Source organism: Schistocerca cancellata, chromosome 3 (genome assembly GCF_023864275.1).
Source record: "Schistocerca cancellata isolate TAMUIC-IGC-003103 chromosome 3, iqSchCanc2.1, whole genome shotgun sequence".
Lineage (NCBI taxonomy): Eukaryota > Metazoa > Arthropoda > Insecta > Orthoptera > Acrididae > Schistocerca > Schistocerca cancellata.
This window is the reverse complement of record NC_064628.1, coordinates 760,302,065-760,323,263: the sequence shown is the minus strand read 5'-3', so window position 1 is coordinate 760,323,263 and position 21,199 is coordinate 760,302,065. Positions and strand designations below refer to the sequence as shown.

At 37.9% G+C, this 21,199-nt stretch overlaps 1 protein-coding gene across 5 annotated transcripts in view; it reads left to right on the top strand.

Moving 5' to 3' along the window:
- The window catches only part of LOC126175784 (breast carcinoma-amplified sequence 3 homolog), a 223,946-nt gene that overhangs the window by 116,512 nt on the left and 86,235 nt on the right, over positions 1-21,199 (top strand). For all 5 annotated transcript variants that reach the window (XM_049922761.1, XM_049922760.1, XM_049922759.1 and 2 more), the window contains one exon: positions 15,871-16,019. In XM_049922761.1, coding sequence (XP_049778718.1) covers positions 15,871-16,019 — 149 coding nt within the window. The remainder of the gene's footprint in view (positions 1-15,870; positions 16,020-21,199) is intronic.

The window sequence follows — 21,199 nt, the reverse complement described above, 5'->3', positions numbered from 1 at the left end:
GTGATGTGAACTGAGGACCATTGTCTGTACCAATGACTTTGGGCAATCTTTCAATGGAAAAAATTGAGGACGACACTTGAATGGTACTATGTGTCATGGTAGAAATCATAGGCACTGAAAATTGGAACTTGGTAAAAGAATCAACCACTATGAGCCAACAAGTGTTCCAAAATGGGCCTGCAAAGTCTATGTGCACTCGTTGCTGTGAGGATTGAGTCTTAAGCCAAGCTGAGAATGTCTGTGGAGGAGCCCATTGGTTGTCCATGCATGTACGACATCGTGGCGTCATCTCTTCAATGTAGGCTTCCATGCCCAGCCAAGTACAGTGCTGGCGCGCTAACTATTTAGTGTAAGCAGTTCCCCAATGTCCTTGGTGAAGAAGTTGTAACACATCTATTTGCAACACTATGGGAATGAGCACATGTGATTGGGCACTGTCAGATTGTTCTAAGATCACACCTTGTTATACTGAAAGGTTATGCCAACAAGCAAAGTACTGTATCTGTGTATGTGCAGAACAGGGAATCAGTGATCATAAGGCCGTTGCAGCATCCCTGAATATGGAAGTTAATAGGAATATAAAAAAAGGGAGGAAGGTTTATCTGTTTAGCAAGAGTAATAGAAGGCAGATTTCAGACTACCTAACAGATCCGACACTGACAATGTTGAGTGTTTATGGAAAAAGTTCAAGGCAATCGTAAAATGCGTTTTAGACAGATACGTGCTGAGTAAAACTGTGAGAGACATGAAAAACCCACCATGGTTCAACAACAAAGTTAGGAAACTACTGCCAAAGCAAAGAGAGCTGCACTGCAAATTTAAATGCAGCCAAAACCTCTCAGACAAACAGAAGCTAAATGATTTCAAAGTTAGCGTAAGGAGGGCTATGCGTGAAGCGTTCAGTGAATTCGAAAGTAAAATTCTATGTACCAACTTGACAAAAAATCCTAGGAAGTTCTGGTCTTACGTTAAATCAGCAAGTGGATCGAAATAGCATATCCAGACACTCTGGGATGATGATGGTATTGAAACAGAGGATGACATGCGTAAAGCTGTTTCGCAGAGGAAGACCACACTGCAGTTCCTTCTCTAAATTCTTGCACGAATGAAAAAATGGCTGACATCCAAATAAGTGTCCAAGGAATAGAAAAGCAACTGAAATCACTCAACGGAGGAAAGTCCACCAGACCTAAAGGGATACCAATTTGATTCTACACAGAGTACGCGAAAGAACTTGCCCCCCTTTTAACAGCCATGTACCGCAAGTCTCTAGAGGAACGGAAGGTTCCAAATGATTGGAAAAGAGCACACGTAGTTCCAGTTTTCAAGAAGGGTCGTCGAGCAGATGCGCAAAACTATAGGCCTATATCTCTGACATCGATCTGTTGTAGAATTTTAGAACATGTTTTTTGCTCGCGTATCATGTCATTTCTGGAAACCCAGAATCTACTCTGTAAGAATCAACATGGATTCCGGAAACAGCGATCGTGTGAGACCGAACTTGCTGTATTTGTTCATGAGACCCAGAAAATATTAGATACAGGCTTCCAGGTAGATGCCATTTTGCTTGACTTTCGGAAGGCATTCGATACAGTTCCGCACTGTCACCTGATAAACAAAATAAGAGCCTACGGAATATCGGACCAGCTGTGTGGCTGGATTGAAGAGTTTTTAGCAAACAGAATACAGCGTGTTGTTCTCAATGGAGAGACGTCTTCAGACGTTAAAGTAACCTCTGGCGTGCCACAGGGGAGTGTTATGGGACCATTGCTTTTCACAATATATATAAATTACCTAGTAGATAGTGTCAAAAGTTCCATGCAGCTTTTCGTGGATGAAGCTGTAGTATACAGAGAAGTTGCAGCATTAGAAAATTGCAGCAAAATGCAGGAAGATCTGCAGCGGGTAGGTACTTGGTGCAGGAAGTGGCAACTGGCCCTTGACATAGACAAATGTAATGTATTGTGAATACATAGAAAGAAGGATCCTTTATTGTATGATTATATGATAGCGGAACAAACACTGGTAGCAGTTAATTCTGTAAAATCTCTGGGAGTTTGCGTACAAAACGATTTGAAGTGGAATGATCATATAAAATTAATTGTTGGTAAGGTGGGTACCAGGTTGAGATTCATTGGGAGAGTCCTTAGAAAATGTAGTCCATCAACAAAGGAGGTGGCTTACAAAACACTTGTTCGACCTATACTTGAGTATTGCTCATCAGTGTGGGATCTGCACCAGGTCGGGTTGACAGAGGAGATAGAGAATATCCAAAGAAGAGCGGCACATTTTGTCACAGGGTTATTTGGTAAGCATGATAGCGTTACAGAGATTTTCAGCAAACTCAAGTGGCAGACTTTGCAAGAGAGGCACTCTGCCTCACGATGTAGCTTGCTGTCCAGGTTTCGAGAGGTTGCGTTTCTGGGTGAGGTATCGAATATATTGCTTCCCTCTACTTATAACTCCTGAAGAGATCACGAATGTAAAATTAGAGAGATTCGAACGCACATGGAGGCTTTCCGGCAGTCGTTCTTCCCGCGAACCATACGCGACTGGAACAGGAAAGGGACGTAATGACAGTGGCACGTAAAGTGCCCTCCACCACACACCATTGGGTGGCTTGCGGGGTATAAATGTAGATGTAGATGTAGAAAAGAAATGTTATATGCATACTGAATTCCTGATTCTAGAACTTTACTAAAATATTGTTTACATGTACATATTTATAAGGTTGAGGGAGCAAATGAAGAGCAGGCACACACTGCAGAACCTTGCTTCATATATAAGAAAGCAGTCTCCACATTTGAACATCTTCATCTGCTGTGTCTTCACTGACCCAGAATCTTGGGAGACTTCCCTTCTTAATTCCTGAAGAGAGTTTTTGGTTTTGAAAGTCAGTTTCTTCTTTCCCTAGTTTATTTATACTTTTGAACAATATTTAATTTGAAACAATCTGTCTTTTTGACATGGAATGACCAAATGTAGAATGATAAACGTGGTTGAAAAGATTCAGTTTCAGTATGGTATGATTGCAACGTATAACTTAATCAACTTTCTTGGAAGAATTCATAACACACAGCTGTGTGATGGTATGTTTTTTTATGGTTGGGTTCAGTCTTATAAGGAAACATCAATGACTTGACCTCATATTTTAGGAGAAAAACGCACACTAGAAAGGTATCAGACCCAGCATACGATCCCTCCCAACAATTTGGACCATAATTCTGACAATATGCAGTTATGACCTGCTGAAAATACAGTTTTTAAACATGCTTGTGACAGTTTTTAAACATGCATGTGCGCAGGTTGTCACTTACTCGACCCCAATACAGGAGCTTAACGGCCGAGCACAAAGTACTATACAGTAGAGTGAGTAAGAGATTTTTGAAACAATATTTTGACATTGGCAACATGCTTTCGTCGTTGTGTCAAAATGTGCAGTTTCTAACCTGTATTTGATGCCAGAGGTCTTTTTGCTTTGAACATTTTGATGTTGCAGTTCACAAATGCTGTGAAAATGGGTGAAATGAATGAGTATGTCACTAAAGAAGTTGTGTAGCATTAAGTAATTATTAATATTGCTGCTATGCATTATTTTCTTTGGTTATTAAAGTTAGCACTGTTAGAGTGAAGTACCTTTGCAGGAGGTGCTCTGTTCTTCAGTGTGATTGGCGTGACTGAATTGTAAAGAAAAGATGATTACTTTCATTCCATAATACTTCTCCAGTTGCTTAGGTTTATTCATTTTGATTTTGAAGCAAACATAAAGGTGCAGAATAACATTAATACATGAAAATTTTTAGAATATAATGGAACATATACATGTGTGAGGTTGACATATTATGTACTAGTCATATTACATACTACTTTTCACATAGAATGTGTTCTCAAACAAGATTTCAAAACATGTTGGGTAGATGTGTTCACCTTTCCCTTCCTCTTCCCCTGGCTGCAACATTATGGAATAACAGGGCTCTGGTTGTCATGTTGCTCTACAGTATTTCTCACTGAGGCATTAGGCAACTGCAGTGGGGTGGAGCAATTGACAAATAACCGATGCATGTGAAAGTTTAAAATGTGCACTTTCAGAAGACCATAACCGTGTTCTGTCAGTACTTTTGGCCAAATTTTTGCATGGGATCAATTGCTGGGGCTGATATCTTGCAAGTGTCCTTTTTTCTTCTTAAAATATGAGGTCAAGTTGGGGATGTTCCCTTCTTAGGCTGTCATGACACCTCGTAAGCAAGAAAAAAAATTAGAAAACATTTCAAACTATTTAAATGTTTGATGGAAGTCACTGGGTGTTCTCATTATCAAACACTGGATGAGTATAGAGTGGGTAATTTGTGCTCTATTTTAAACAAAAGCTAGTTTTTCATGTACCTTGATGTTTATGACATTGTATCTCTCAATCCATGTGCCATACAGTGATATACATTTACAGGTATATTCAGTGGTGTACAAGGTTTCTCCAAAAAATTCCGGAACTTTGTCCACAAAACTTTTCTACGCTTACCTTCTACTTATTGTGCATGGACTGCCTTGAAACACTCTCCTTCAGAATTGATGCACTGCTCCCAACACTGTTTCCACTTCCAGAAGCAGTCTTGGTATGCCTTTTGCTGGATCGCATGCAGCACCATCTGCGAATTTTCTTCTATCTCGTCTATCATCGCAAATCTTCATCCTTTCAATACCTCAATATCATAACCGTAGACCCTCGTCTCATCACCAGTTATGATTCTCTTAAGGAACACCTTGTTCTCATTTGTGAGATCGAAAAACTCTTCACAGATTACGAGGCAGTGATTGTTCTGGTCTTGAATTGTGAGCCATGGGACAATCTTGGCAGCAACATAATGCATTCCAAGATACTGTGTCAGGATTTCATGACATGATCCAACTGAAATGTTGTATTCTTCTGCAATCTCTCAGTCAGTCAGTTCTTGATTGGCACATGCAATTTCATTTCAATCCTGACTTTAGTATCATCAGTAGACACTGAATAGCATTGTGGACAAGGGTCATCTTTAACTTCTGTCTGGCCATTTTTAAATTGTGCGAACCATTTCTAGCACCTAGTATGGCTTCCTCCTTCATTTGGAGTGTGTGTGTGTGTGTGTGTGTGTGTGTGTGTGTGTGTGTGTGTGTGTGTGTGTGTGTGTGTGTGTGTGTAAAGATTTTCTTGAGTGTCACAAAATTTTATGCAGACACGTTGCTCTTCCTAACTCTGCGATCTTGAAATTCGCAAACTGTATGACACAATGTTGTACTCAATATAGCACTGGGCAATAACTAACAGACATACTACAGTGAAACTTCTGTCAGCTGCACATTAAACACAGGGTTGTACTAGGATGCCAACCACATTTTGCCCCAACACGCCATTGGAATGAAATTACGAATTTTGGAACAGACCTCATATGTGGACTCTGTCTGCAAAATGTGTTGCAAATAAAGATAGTAGTAAAGGAGTAATAAAGTGGAATATTATGCTTGATGCACCAGTTTTTCTGCTTTAACAGCAAAATGTAGTACACAATAAACTTTCTTTCCTTTCATCATTTTGTGGGGAGTGTTTTGAAAATGTTTGATATTACACATAGAGTTTGTTGGAAGTCACTAGGTGCTCTCATTCTCCAATACTGGCTCAATAAAGTCTGGGTAATTTGAGTTTTGTGAGTAATGCTGCCTAACTGTAATACTTGACTTGTTGCATTAAACTTTTAAGAGAAGATTAAAGTTCTTAATGGGCAGATTATGGGAGCAGTGTAAGTTTGTAAATTTTGTCAGCAACTGTGTGTAATATTGAAAATCAAAGTTTTAGTGCTCCTGGAAGCTGTTAGATGTGCAACCTGCACTGGGTGACTGGTGTCTAAGGTTAGCCATTTAATTATATAGATTCCATAACCCATTGTACATTGTATTTTATTGGTCCTGTTGTCTATGGAAGCATCTTATGTGTAAGACATTGGACAAGTCAGTTTATAAGTATACAGGTGAAAGTGATTTCTATGCATAATTATTTTAAATTAAAATAATACACTTAATATGTTAAGTATTTATGTAGCACACTCCATAAATTTAAATATTCTTCAGTTGAGTGAAAGTAGTGATGTTGTAAATATGACTTTAAAGGTTTCCCAAAGATTTTGATCTCAGTAATTGATTTTATGTTATCAGGAAGTTTGTTATAAAGTTTAACTCCAATGTGGAAAGTGCAGTTTTGGCACAAGGATTGTTGATTTAAGTCATAAGTAAGTTTTTGTTTTGTATGATAAAGTAATCATGTTCTTTTCTTTTCTTTTCATTTCTTTCCTTTCCTTTTCAATCTGCAGTCCTTACTCATTACATTTATTTTATAAAATATAAAAGTTTCCTCAATAGAGGTACATGTTAAAGGAGGAATACCAGACATCTTAAATAGAGGTTTACATGAGTCTCGAAGTTTGCATCCAAACATGATTCTAATAGCCCTGTTTTGTAGTCTGAACGTGCTGATAGCTGATTTAGAGTTTCCCCAGAAACTGACCCATAGTTAAGGTGAGAATGAAAGAAGGCATGATATGCATTCATTACTATTTCCTCACTACAACAGGTTTAGTTAGCAAAGGAGGTAGCATGTTTATCTCTATTTTTGCATTAAGGTATTCAATTTGTTTATTCCACTTCGTATTGCTTTGCGGCCATATTCGTAATAAATTGGTTTCCGTACTGTTACCAGTTGGTTCATCATTGATAAAGATAAATGGGATAAAATATCATTGTTTGGAGCATTGTTCACTATTTATTACAAGGTGATTGTTCTATGCCTAGATGCTAAGTCATTTGCAACAGTGTTTACTGATTGCTGTAATTCTTCTTTACTTTCCCCTTGTAGAAGAATTGTTGTGTCATCTGCAAATATGATCGTATTATGTGCATTCACATTTAAGTTTAGATCATTTATGTTCAGAAGTAAAAGAAAGGGTTTCATTATTGATTCTTGGGGTACACCATATTTAATTGCTTTATAGTCTGAAAATTGTTGAAAGATAGTTTTTAAGTTGATCTTTGTGCACTTGATGCGTGCTGCTTGCTTACGATTGCGCAGAAAGAAACTGATCTAGTTGTTGGACAGACTTTGAATACTGTGTTTTTCAAACCTTGACAGCAAATCTTATGGTCCAACATGTCCAATGCTTTTGATTGGTCAATAAATGCTCCTGTTGATTCCTGTATCTTTTCTGTCAGGCTTAGTGTGTAACTAATGCACTCATAAATGGCAGTTGGTGTTGATCTCTTGATTATTAGCACTTCAGTCATGTAGAAGAAGTCAGTTTATGGAATATACTGTACATGTTTTGTTTGTGTATATGGATGCATAATAATTATTTACATATTACTAAACAGTAGTGTGGCTTAAATATAACAGAAAGAAACATATTCATCGTTGATATTATTCATGTTACTAATGAAATGTCTTAAGTTTTATGGCAAGGTAAATGTCTTTGTCTTATATAGTATACATAGTACTAATCTTCAATTTAAAAAAACTGTCTGTAGGAGGACCTGAGGGTAAAGATTTCAGCTTAGATGTAAAATTGGCTTTGTTATCTGTCATACATATATAATATGTGGCAAATGATCCGAGATTAATTTGGCTGCATATTGAATGCCTTCTGAGACACTGAAGAGTAATTAGATTACTTTGTGGTTCCTAGAATTACAACTGTGTCCATCACTACTTTTTCCCTTGATTTTTTAAAATTTTTATTGATTAGTATTGACAATAAATTTACATATTGTGAAGGTTTGTTTTGAAAAGACACCTACAAGATAAATGTACATGAACAGTACATATTATTCACAGTGTTCACTTTTGCTCAAAAATGATGAGTTTCTTTCAGAAAATTACACATGGAGATATAAGTAAGCAGAAATGTGCCAGAAGTTTGAAAATATTGATTTGTATGTCTCTAAAGCTACCAGTTACGCAATACCTTTTCATGTCAGTAGACTTAACAGTGTACGTAGCTTACATTTAATGAACCCAATCATAGTGAGCAAATAATTCTGTAACATGAATATAATAAGTTATCAATAACAGTTGCTGATTCAAGTGTAGAGTGTTTTCTATAATCTTCTGTATCTAGTATTTGTTCTACACACATTGTTTTTATATACTGCCCAAGAGTTTTAGAGTAATATTTTAAAAATTCCATGCTTCAGAGCGAAATGCTTATTAAAGTAAACATTGGGTGGTCAGCTGCTGTGTCTTTTGTGTGTCTCAAGTCCCAGTTAGTCATCTTAAACAAACATCATTTTATTACTATTCAATTGTTGCCACTCATTGGTTGTACTGTGAGGTGACTTCCCACTCCTCAGCAGGAACCACTAAAGACAATCACTATGCAAGCAGTGATTTGATGTGATTTGTGTAAAAGATGTTAACAACTGCAAAAATATGTATAACTTACACCTTTGTTGTGGGGTACAGAGTGCCGCTCTCATAAACACATTTAGTTAGATCCAACATACAAACGTGATGATGACCTGCATATATATCAAATGTTTCTTTGGATTTTGATATGTGCTCAAGCAAGAAGTAAGTAGTGTGTGTGTGTGTGTGTGTGTGTGTGTGTGTGTGTGTGTGTGTGTTAATTATGTAATTGCCGTACACATAGCATGATATGAGTGCCGTTGCATGTGTACTGTTTTTTGCATTTTGCAATTTTTCCATTTGATAAAGACCACATATCTAAAATTGCAATAGTGGTTTGTGCAAATAAATAATTTTACAGTCAAAACTTCACCATGATATCACTTTTACTAAATAAATTAGCACCATATTTTAAACTTACTGTATTATGCTTACCAATATCATTCCCTGATTATGATTAAGGCTTAAGTATTATACTAGTGTGTTCATCACTTGTATAATTCCTACTTTTATCAAACCTCTTTAATTCGATTCTTGTTGTTGTTGTTGTTGTTGTTGTGGTCTTCAGTCCAGAGACCGGTTTGATGCAGCTCTCCATGCTGCTCTATCCTGTGCAACCTTCTTCATCTCCCAGTACCTACTGCAACCTACATCCTTCTCCTTCTGTATCTGTTTAGTGTATTCATCTCTTGGTCTCCCTCTACGATTTTTACCCTCCACGCTGTACTCCAATACTAAATTGGTGATCCCTTGATGCCTCAGAATATGTCCTACCAAGCAATCCCTTCTTCTAGTCAAGTTGTGCCACAAATTCCTCTTCTCCCCAGTTCTATTCAATACCTCCTCATTAGTTATGTGATCTACCCATTTAATCTTCAACTTTGTGCTGTAGCACCACATTTCGAAAGCTTCTATTCTCTTCTTGTCTAAACTATTTACTCCATGTTTCACTTTCTTACATGGCTACACTCCATACAAATACTTTCAGAAAGGACTTCCTGACACTTAAATCTATACTCGATGTTAACAAATTTCTCTTCTTCAGAAACGCTTTTCTTGCCATTGCCAGTCTACATTTTCTATCCTCTCTACTTCGACCATCATGTCAAAAAAAGAGTAATAGTTTCTTTGAACAATTTTAATCAACATTTTTGGGAAAGTGAACAAAAATTTTAAAAAAAATTTTCTTTTTAAAATTCATTCTTGATCACACCACGTATGCTACAAGAACATAGGTGATCAGTTTCGGTCATATCACATGACCATCATTAGACCTGTAATTTAATTTAGAAAGTAATAGAAACCTTACTTGATTGACAATAAAATATGACAATAAAATATGACAAAATGTTTATAAGGATAAAATACAATAAGACTTGTTATACCCATGGCATCCTTCGAAGATGATAGATGGAGCACTCTTCTGAACTGCTGTGATGTCAACTGGTGCCAGCAAGCGACGGGCATACGCTTAAATACGAAGATGCTCCACCTACCTCTTCTCCCTCTACCTCACGTCAACCAATCAGTGTAAAACGGGTTCACATAATCATCAAAACGTAGAAAAACAAAGTACAATAATAACATGAAAATAGTTATGTGTAAAATATCTCTTTAGAACCATGGAATTACTTAAATATTGTATAAAATGTCAATTAAAAGCTTAAAATAACTGTACGGATGATGTATACTCAGTGTGCCCCCTATGGGCTAAGGTGGTACTACCACAATGGTTTCAAAGTCAACGATGTTGTGAAGGTGTTCGGCATTGCAGCATCATATCGATATGGGAGTTGTGACTTGACTGCAAGTATACACCTATGCTAGAGTCAGTCTGTCTGTCTTATATTAACTTTATTTGGCACTGGAGATATATGTAATAATGGAATGATAAGCTGCAGAGTGATATGATATTACATACACTTTTTAAAATGTCATAAAACTGATTTATTAAAATGTTGTTGTTGTTGTTGTTGTTGTTGTTGTTGTGGTCTTCAGTCCTGAGGCTGGTTTGATGCAGCTCTCCATGCTAATCTATCCTTTGCAAGCTTCTTCATCTCCCAGTACCTACTGCAACCTACATCCTTCTGAATCTGCTTAGTGTATCCATCTCTTGGTCTCCCTCTACGATTTTTACTCTCCATGCTGCCCTCCAATGCTAAATTTGTGATCCCTTCATGCCTCAGGACATGTCCTACCAACCAATCCCTTCTTCTAGTCGTCCGCCGCTCGTGGTCTCGCGGTAGCGTTCTCGCTTCCCGAGCACGGGGTCCCGGGTTCGATTCCCGGCGGGGTCGGGGATTTTCCCTGCCTCGAGATGACTGGGTGTTTGTGTTGTCCTCATCATTTCATCATCATCCAGGACAGTGGCGAAATTGGACTGAGCAAAGATTGGGTAATTGTACGGGCGCTGATAACCACGCAGTTGAGCGCCCCACAAACCAAACATCATCGTCATCACCTTCTTCTAGTCAAGTTGTGCCACAAACTTCTCTTCTCCCCAATCCTATTCAATACCTCCTCATTAGTTACATGATCTAACCACCTAGTCTTAAACATTCTTATGTAGCACCACATTTCGAAAGCTTCTATTCTCTTCTTGTCCAAACTATTTATTGTCCATGTTTCACTTCCAAACATGGCTACACTCCATACAAATACTTTCAGAAACGACTTCCTGACACTTAAATCTATACTCGATGTTAACAATTCCCTCAGCATCACCTGACTTATTTCGACTACATTCCATTATCCTCGTTTTGCTTTTGTTGATGTTCATCTTACATCCTCCTTTCAAGACACTGTCCATTCCGTTCAACTGCTCTTCCAAGTCCTTTCCTGTCTCTGACAGAATTACAATGTCATCGGTGAACCTCAAAGTTTTTATTTCTTCTCCATGGATTTTAATACCTACTCTGAATTTTTCTTTTGTTTCCTTTACTGCTTGCTCAATATGCAGATTGAATAACATCAGGGAGAGGCTACAACCCTGTCTCACTCCCTTCCCAACCACTGCTTCCCTTTCATGCCCCTTGACTCTTATAACTGCCATCTGGTTTCTGTACAAATCGTAAATAGCCTTTCGCTCCCTGTATTTTACCCCTGCCACCTTTAGAATTTGAAAGAGGGTATTCCAGTCAACATTGTCAAAAGCTTTCTCTAAGTCTACAAATGCTAGAAACGTAGGTTTGCCTTTCCTTAATCTTTCTTGTAAGATAAATCGTAAGGTCAGTATTGCCTCACGTGTTCCAACATTTCTACGGAATCCAAACTGATCTTCCCCGAGTTCGCCTTCTACCAGCTTTTCCATTCGTCTGTAAATAATTCGCGTTAGTATTTTGCTGCTGTGGCTTATTAAACTGATTGTTCGGTAATTTTCACATCTGTCAACACCTGCTTTCTTTGGGATTGGAATTATTATATTCTTCTTGAAGTCTGAGGGTATTTCGCCTGTCTCGTACATCTTGCTCACCAGATGGTAGAGTTTTGTTACGACTGGCTCTCCCAAGGCCGTCAGTAGTTCTAATGTAATGTTGTATACTCCCTGGGCCTTGTTTCGACTCAGGTCTTTCAGTGGACTGTCAAACTGTTCACGCAGTATCGTATCTCCCAATTCATCTTCATCTACATCCTCTTCCATTTCCATAATATTGTCCTCAAGTACATCGCCCTTGTATAGACCCTCTATATACTCCTTCCACCTTTCTGCTTTCCCCTCTTTGCTTAGAACTGGGTTTCCATCTGAGCTCTTGATATTCATACAAGTGGCTCTGTTTTCTCCAAAGGTCTGTTTAATTTTCCTGTAGGCAGTATCTATCTTACCCCTAGTGAGATTAGCCTCTACATCCTTAGATTTGTCCCCTAGCCATCCCTGCTTAGCCATTTTGCACTTCCTGTCGATCTCATTTTTGAGGTGTTTGTATTCCTTTTTGCCTGCTTCATTTACTGCATTTTTGTATTTTCTCCTTTCATCAATTAAATTCAATATTTCTTCTGTTACCCAAGGATTTCTACTAGCCCTCGCCTTTTTACCTACTTGATCCTCTGCTGCCTTCACTACTTCATCCCTCAGAGCTACCCATTCGTCTTCTACTGTATTTCTTTCCCCCATTCCTGTCAATTGTTCCCTTATGCTCTCCCTGAAACTCTCTACAACCTCTGGTTCTTTCAGTTTATCCAGGTCCCATCTCCTTAAACTCCCACCTTTTTGCAATTTCTTCAGTTTTAATCTACAGTTCATAACTAATAGATTGTGGTCAGAGTCCACAACTGCCCCTGTAAATGTCCTACAATTTAAAACCTGGTTCCTAAATCTCTGTCTTACCATTGTACAGGGTGTTACAAAAAGGTACGGCCAAACTTTCAGGAAACATTCCTCACACACAAATAAAGAAAAGATGTTATGTAGACATGTGTCCAGAAACGCTTAATTTCCATGTTAGAGCTCATTTTAGTTACGTCCACCTACACTCAATGGAGCACGTTAACATGATTTCATACGGCATACTCTACCTGTGCTGCTAGAACATGTGCCTTTACAAGTACGACACAACATGTGGTTCATGCACGATGGAGCTCCTGCACATTTCAGTCGAAGTGTTCATACGCTTCTCAACAACAGATTCGGTGACCGATGGATTGGTAGAGGCGGACCAATTCCATGGCCTCCACGCTCACCAGACATTAACTCTCTTGACGCAACCCCGGTACCAAATGTAGAGACTCTTCGTGCTCGTATTGTGGACGGCTGTGATACAAAACGCCATTCTCTAGGGCTGCATCAGCGCATCAGGGATTCCATGCGATGGAGGGTGGATGCATGTATCCTCGCTAACGGAGGACATTTTGAACATTTCCTGTAACAAAGTGTTTGAAGTCACGCTGGTACGTTCTGTTGCTGTGTGTTTCCATTCCATGATTAATGTGATTTGAAGAAAAGTAATAAAATGAGCTCTAACATGGAAAGCAAGCTTTTCCGGACACATGTCCACATGACATATTTTCTTTCTTTGTGTGTGAGGAATGTTTCCTGAAAGTTTGGCCGTACCTTTTTGTAACACCCTGTATAATCTATCTGATACCTTTTAGTGTTCCAGGATTCTTCCATGTATAGAACCTTCTTTTATGATTCTTGAACCAAGTGTTAGCTATGATTAAGTTATGCTCTGTGCAGAATTCTACCAGACGGCTTCCTCTTTCATTTCTTAGCCCCAATCCATATTCACCTACTATGTTTCCTTCTCTCCCTTTTCCTACTGTCGAATTCCAGTCACCCACGACTATTAAATTTTCGTCTCCCTTCACTACCTGGATAATTTCTTTTATCTCATCATACATTTTTTCAATTTCTTCGTCATCTGCAGAGCTAGTTGGCATATAAACTTGTACTACTGTAGTAGTCATGGGCTTTGTGTCTATCTTGGCCACTATAATACGTTCACTGTGCTGTTTGTAGTAGCTTACCCGCACTCCTATTTTGTTATTCATTATTAAACCTACTCCTGCATTACCCCTATTTGATTTTGTATTTATAACCCTGTATTCACCTGACCAGAAGTCTTGTTTCTCCTGCCACCGAACTTCACTAATTCCCACTATATCTACCGAACTTCACTAATTCCCACTATATCTAACTTTAACCTATCCATTTCCCTTTTTAAATTTTCTAACCTACCTGACAGATTAAGGGATCTGACATTCCACGCTCCGATCCGTAGGATGCCAGTTTTCTTTTTCCTGATAACGACGTTCTCCTGAGTAGTCTCCGCCCGGAGATCCGAATGAGGGACTATTTTACCTCCGGAATATTTTACCCAAGAGGACGCCATCATCATTTAACCATACAGTAAAGCTGCATGCCCTCGGGAAAAATTATGGCTGTAGTTTCCCCTTGCTTTCAGCCGTTTGCAGTACCACAACAGCAAGGCCATTTTGGTTAGTGTTACAAGGCCAGATCAGTCAATCATCCAGACTGTTGCCCCTGCAACTACTGAAAAGGCTGCTGCCCCTCTTCAGGAACCACACGTTTGTCTGGCCTCTCAACAGATACCCCTCCGTTGTGGTTGCACCTACAGTACGGCCATCTGTATCGTTGAGGCACGCAAGCCTCCCCACCAACGGCAAGGTCCATGGTTGATGCGTGGAGGATTTATTAAAAATTGTGTTATATTTCATAGTATTATTATTGTACCTTGTTTTCCTACATTTTGATGATTGTGTGAAACTGTTTTACACTGATTGGTTGATGTGAGGAAGAGGGAGAAGAGGTAGGTGGAGCATCTTCACATTTAAGAGTATGCATGTCACTTGCTGGCACCAGTTGACATCACAGCAGCTGAGAAGAGTGCTCCACCTACCATCTTCGAAGGATGCCATGGGTATAGCAGGTCTTATTGTATTTTATCCTTATAAGCATTGTGTCATATTTTATTGTCAATCTAGTAAGGTTTCTATTACTGTCTAAATTAAATTATAGGTCTGATTATGGTCATGTGATATGACTGAAACCGGTCACCTATATTCTTGTAGCATACATGGTGTGATCAAGATTGAATTTTAAAAAGAAAAATTTATTAATAGTTTCTTTGTTTTGTTGTTTTGAATCGTACTTAGGAAAATAAGCCCCTGAGACTGTTATGACTCTGTCCAGTGCTTGGTGTTTTAATGGATGAGTACTGTAATCATATGAAAGTTCCTGACAAATTAAATCCATGAACTGGGCTGGGACTTAAACCTGGGATCTTTATGTTTTGTGGTCTATACTGTCTGTACTATCGAAGCCAAAATCATGACCCACCAAATTCCCCACAATATCCTTTCTTCCAGGAGTGCCAGTCCTGAAAATTATGCAGAGCAACTTCTGAGTAGTTTTGAATGTAGGACAAAAGATACTGGTTGAAGTAAAGTTGTGAGGTCGGGTCGTAAGTTGTGCTTCGATAGCTCAGTTGATAGAGCACTTTACAATGAAAAGCAATGGTCACAGGTTTGAGTCACGATCTGCTCACAGTTTTAATCTGACAGGAAGTTTCAAATCAGCACACACTCCACTGCAGAGGGAAAATTGCTCTTGGAAGTGGAGTCATCCCTCATGCAGTTTGTAAACCACATTGGGGCTATCTTTCGATAGAGGAGTAGTGTAAAGAAAGTGTAGAATCACTATTTATTCCATCTTCCAAGACATGCTCATTATTGCTCTGTGTATTGCTTCAGTTTGAACTGTAATTACTAAGATGCCACTATGTGTATAATATAGAATTATCTTCAAAGGAGCAAAGTCTTTGGGTTATTATTCGTAGACAAATAAAATTTTTACTTTTTATTTTATTTTATTTTATTTGCAAGAGATCAAGTATGAATTAAGTGCATTTTCCATGTAGTGTAATATGTAAAATAAATAGGTAGGTTAGCAGATACAATCACAAAACTAAGTTTCCCTTTTTTTCCTTTAGCACTCCCCTCTCTTTACTGGAGGCAGAAGCTGTGGATATAGGCAATGGAACTGGATCACGACCAGCACGCTCCAATCCAATGAACATGCCCATTTCAACTGGAGGAACTCGACCTATAGTACCAGTGTTAATTGAATCGGGATCAAGTAGTATGTCTATTATTCCTAATTTTTTATCTAACTTTGTAAAGTAGCTATTGTTCCTTTAGATTGTTGTGTAACATGTACTATATTACATCACTCTGCCTGACACTTGTCAGAAAGAACATAATAATAATAATAATAATAATAATAATAATAATAACAACAAATTGCAAACAACAAATAGAAACAGTAGATCACATCACAAGTGGATGTACAATACTAGCAAATACAGAATACCCCAGAAGACATGACAGTGTAGCAAAAATAATACATCAACAGCTTGCCTTACAACATAAACTTATAAAACAACACGTTCCCACATACAAGTATGCGCCACAAAATGTACTGGAGAATGATGAATACAAATTATACTGGAACAGAACCATTATAACAGATAAAACAACACCACATAACAAACCTGACATCATACTCACCAATAAAAAGAAGAAATTAACACAACTAATCGAAATATCCATACCCAATACAACAAATATACAAAAGAAAACAGGAGAAAAAATTGAAAAATACATCCAACTGACTGAGGAAGTCAAGAACATGTGGCATCAGGATAAAATTGACATTATACCAATTATACTATCAACTACAGGAGTCATACCACACAATATCCACCAGTACATCAATGCAATACAGCTACATCCAAACTTATATATACAATTACAGAAATCCGTAATTATTGATACATGTTCAATTACCCGAAAGTTCCTAAACGCAATATAACATATACCATATAGTTAAAAGGAAGTGACGCTTGATCAAGGTCCGCGTCACTTTCCATTTTTAACCAGACTTAACGTCTGAGAAAGTAAAGAAATAATAATAATAATAATAAAAAATGAAATGGAAAGTGTTGTTTTTCTATTTTACTATAATCAGTGACTGGACTGTGGTAATTGACTGCTATCACTGTGCAATAAAGAATAAACATAATTATGTCCTTGGTATGAAACTTTTCATTTGGTTTTTATGGATCGCTTGAAATAACTTGAGACATAACTGATATTCTGTTCTCGGAATTGTACGTTTCTTAAAAATATATAAGACATGAGCTACTTATTTTTTTGCTCCTCAAGGCAGGGATAAAATTTACTTTGCCATCTTACATTTTTAAATTGAAATCAGCTGAATGTGACACATGAGGTTACTGCTTACAGTTTTTTCTTATGTTTTGTATATCTTATAGTGTTAATGTGAGGATGATGATACTGGCTCATTGTGCGTACTTTAACTTCTTTAAAGACTGATTTTTGGGTAATACAAATAAAGTAAATCATCTACTTTTTCCACATTAGTGAGCAATAAGAATGATACATAATGTTTACAAACACAATATTCACAGGAAATTCTATATACTGATCTTAAGGTCGTGAACAAGTTTTCTGCAACAAGGAATAAGGAACTTGTGTAAATTCAAAAGAAAGTTAAAACTTACCTTATAAGCCAAATTATTCAGGTAGTGAAGGGAGACGAAAATTTAATAGTCATGGGTGACTGGAATTTGATAGTAGGAAAAGGGAGAGAAGGAAACGTAGTAGGTGAATATAGATTGGGGGACGGAATGAAAGAGCCTGGTAGAATTTTGCACAGAGCATAACTTAATCATAGCTAACACTTGGTTCAAGAATCACTAAAGAAGGTTGTATACATGGAAGAAGCCTGGAGATACTAATAGGTTTCAGATAGATTATATAATGGTAAGGCAGAGATTTAGGAACCAGGTTTTAAATTGTAGGACATTTCCAGGGGCAGATGTGGACTCTGACCACAATGTGTTGGTTATGAACTGTAGATTAAAACAGAAGAAACTGCAAAAAGGTGGGAATTTAAGGAGATGGGACCTGGATAAACTGAAATAATCAGAGGCTGTAGAGTGTTTCAGGGAGAGCATAAGGGAACAATTGACAGGAATAAGGGAAGGAAATACAGTAGAAGAAGAATGGGTTGCTTTGAGAGATGAAATAGTGAAAGCAGTAGAGGATCAAATAGGTAAAAAGACGAGGGCTAGTAGAAACCCTTGGGCAACAGAAGAAATATTGAATTTAATTGATGAAAGGAGGGCTTACCTCACTAGGGGTAAGATAGATACTGCCTACAGGAAAATTAAAGAGATCTTTGGAGAAAACAGAGCCACTTGTATGAATATCAGGAGCTCAGATGGAAACCCAGTTCTAAGCAAAGAAGGGAAAGTAGAAAGGTGGAAGGAGTATATAGAGGGACTATACAAGTGCAATGTACTTGAGGGCAATGTTATAGAAAGGGAAGAGAATGTAGATTAAAATGAAATGGGAGATACGATACTGTGTGAAGAGTTTGAAACAGCACTGAAAGACCTGAGTCGAAACAAGGCCCCAGGAGTAGACAACATTCCATTAGAACTACTGACGGCCTTGGGAGAGCCAGTCGTAACAAAACTCTACCATCTGGTGAGCAAAATGTATGAGACAGGCGAAATACCCTCGGACTTCAAGAAGAATATAATAATTCCAATCCCAAAGGAAGCAGGCATTGACAGATGTGAAAATGACCGAACTATCAGTTTAACAAGTCACAGCTGCAAATTACTAATGCGAATTCTTTACAGACGAATGGAAGAACTGGTAGAAGCCAACCTCGGGGAAGATTAGTTTGGATTCCGTAGAGATATGGGAACACGTGAGGCAATAGTGACCCTACGACTTATCTTAGAAGCTAGACTAAGAAAAGGCAAACCTACATTTCTAGCATTTGTAGACTTAGAGAAGACTTTTGACAACGTTGACTGGAATACTCTCTTTCAAATTCTAAGGGTGGCAGGGGTAAAATACAGGGAGCAAAATGCTATTTACAATTTGTACAGAAACCATATGGCAATTGTAAGAGTCGAGGGGCATGAAAGGGAAGCAGTGGTTGGGAAGGGAGTGAGACAGGGTTGTAGCCTCTCCCCGATGTTATTCAATCTGTATGTTGAGCAAGCAGTAAAGGAAACAAAAGAAAAATTCAGAGTAGGTATTAAAATCCATGGAGAAGAAATAAAACTTTGAGGTTCACCGATGACATTGTAATTCTGTCAGAGACAGCAAAGGACTTGGAAGAGCAGTTGAACGGAATGGACAGTGTCTTGAAAGGAGGATGTAAGATGAACATCAACAAAAGCAAAACGAGGATAATGGAATGTAGTCGAATTAAGTCGGGTGGTGCTGAGGGAATTAGATTAGGAAATGAGACACTTAAAGTAGTAAAGGAGTTTTGCTATTTGGGGAGCAAAATAACTGATGATGGTCGAAGTAGAGAGGATATAAAATGTAGACTGGCAATGGCAAGGAAAGCGTTTCTGAAGAAGAGAAATTTGTTAACATCGAGTATAGATTTAAGTGTCAGGAAGTCATTTCTGAAAGTATTTGTATGGAGTGTAGCCATGTGTGGAAGTGAAACATGGAAGGTAAATAGTTTGGACAAGAAGAGAATAGAAGCTTTCGAAATGTGGTGCTACAGAAGAATGCTGAAGATTAGATGGGTAGATCATGTAACTAATGAGGAGGTATTGTATAGGATTGGGAAGAAGAGAAGTTTGTGGCACAACTTGACTAGAAGAAGGGATTCGTTGGTAGGACATGTTCTGAGGCATGAAGAGATCACAAATTTAGCATTGGAGGGCAGCATGGAGGGTAAAAATCGTAGAGGGAGACCAAGAGATGAATACACTAAGCAGATTCAGAAGGATGTAGGTATCAGTAGGTACTGGGAGATGAAGGAGCTTGCACAGGATAGAGTACATGGAGAGCTGCATCAAAGCAGTCTCAGGACTGAAGACCACAACAACAACAACAACAACAGCAAGCCAATCACAAAGATACCTGCCCAATTAGCTGCATATGTTAGCATGGTGCTTCAGAGATTCCTACAGGTTTACTGCTCCCTGACTGAATCGTCTCGGCAGTTTAACATTGAAGGCTAGTGTTCCCGGCAGACTGTATGTGGTTTGTCACATCTGACAAGTTAGAAATTGTTCATGCATTTCCATATAGGTAACGCTACACACAGACAGTTGGTGTGCATGTGTTCCCCCTATGGCAGTAATGGGCTAGTGACATGAAGTATTCCTGTCCAAATCTTCAGTTAACCATGCAAATTCTGGTGTAACCATGCTGACCTGCATAGATGTGAGACAAAAGCAAACATTGGGGGGGGGGCTGGAAAAGCAAAGCCTCTCACAAAAATAATACAGAATCAAGTTAGCAAATAGATGGGTTTCCTGCTAATTTATTTCCATTTATTGTGTGTGTAAGCACAAATATAATAACTTAATGATAATTAACTGTTAATATTGTGTACTGAATTAGTTCCTGACATCTACTTGTCTTGTCAGTGTACTCACTCACATTCTTCAGAATTCACCTTCATGATGGAATCTATTGAAATATATGGATTTTTGTTCAACTTTTTAATTTTTTCTGCAATTCCAGTGTGATAAAGCTTCTCTGCAGATTAGTGTAATACTTAGTAAAGTGCAGCCTGACCTTTTTTTAATAAACTGGTCATAAATGAAAGAATGAGTTACTAGGAGACTATGAAATTTTGCTGAATTATTGCTTGTTTCTCTTCATCATAGTTTGTTCAGTTGTTTTATTCTTTTCTTGGACAAACAAAGGTTGATGCTTCCAATAAATTTATTTTTGTACAATGTTTGATTCGAGTTCCTGTTTTCTTATGTGTATAACATATAATTTAAAAAACATTTTAGATGTAACAGAAAATAAAAAAATATACTATAATTTCATATCTATTTATGGATTTCTGAAAACTTGCATAGGCTTATGTATTCAGCCAGACAAAAACTTATTAATATAAACATAAATATGTATTAATGTACATTCTATAAGTTATTTAAAATTCAAGTAAAACATCTGTACCTGTTACATTTACATTTATACTCAACTCAACAAGCTATCATATATAGTGTCAGCATTAACGCTTCCACCCCTCCCACATCCATCCTCACCAGTATTTTTCCATTTCATTCATTGATGCTACAAAGATAAAAAGTTGGTAGAATGTCTTTAGATATACCTTTAATTTTCTGTATTGTAGCTGTTTACCAAAATGTGGAAGAAGTCTTTCAGCGCATGTGTGTGACAATTTATTCTGTCATTTCATACTACTGTTCTTATATGGTGAAAAGGTGTGGCTTA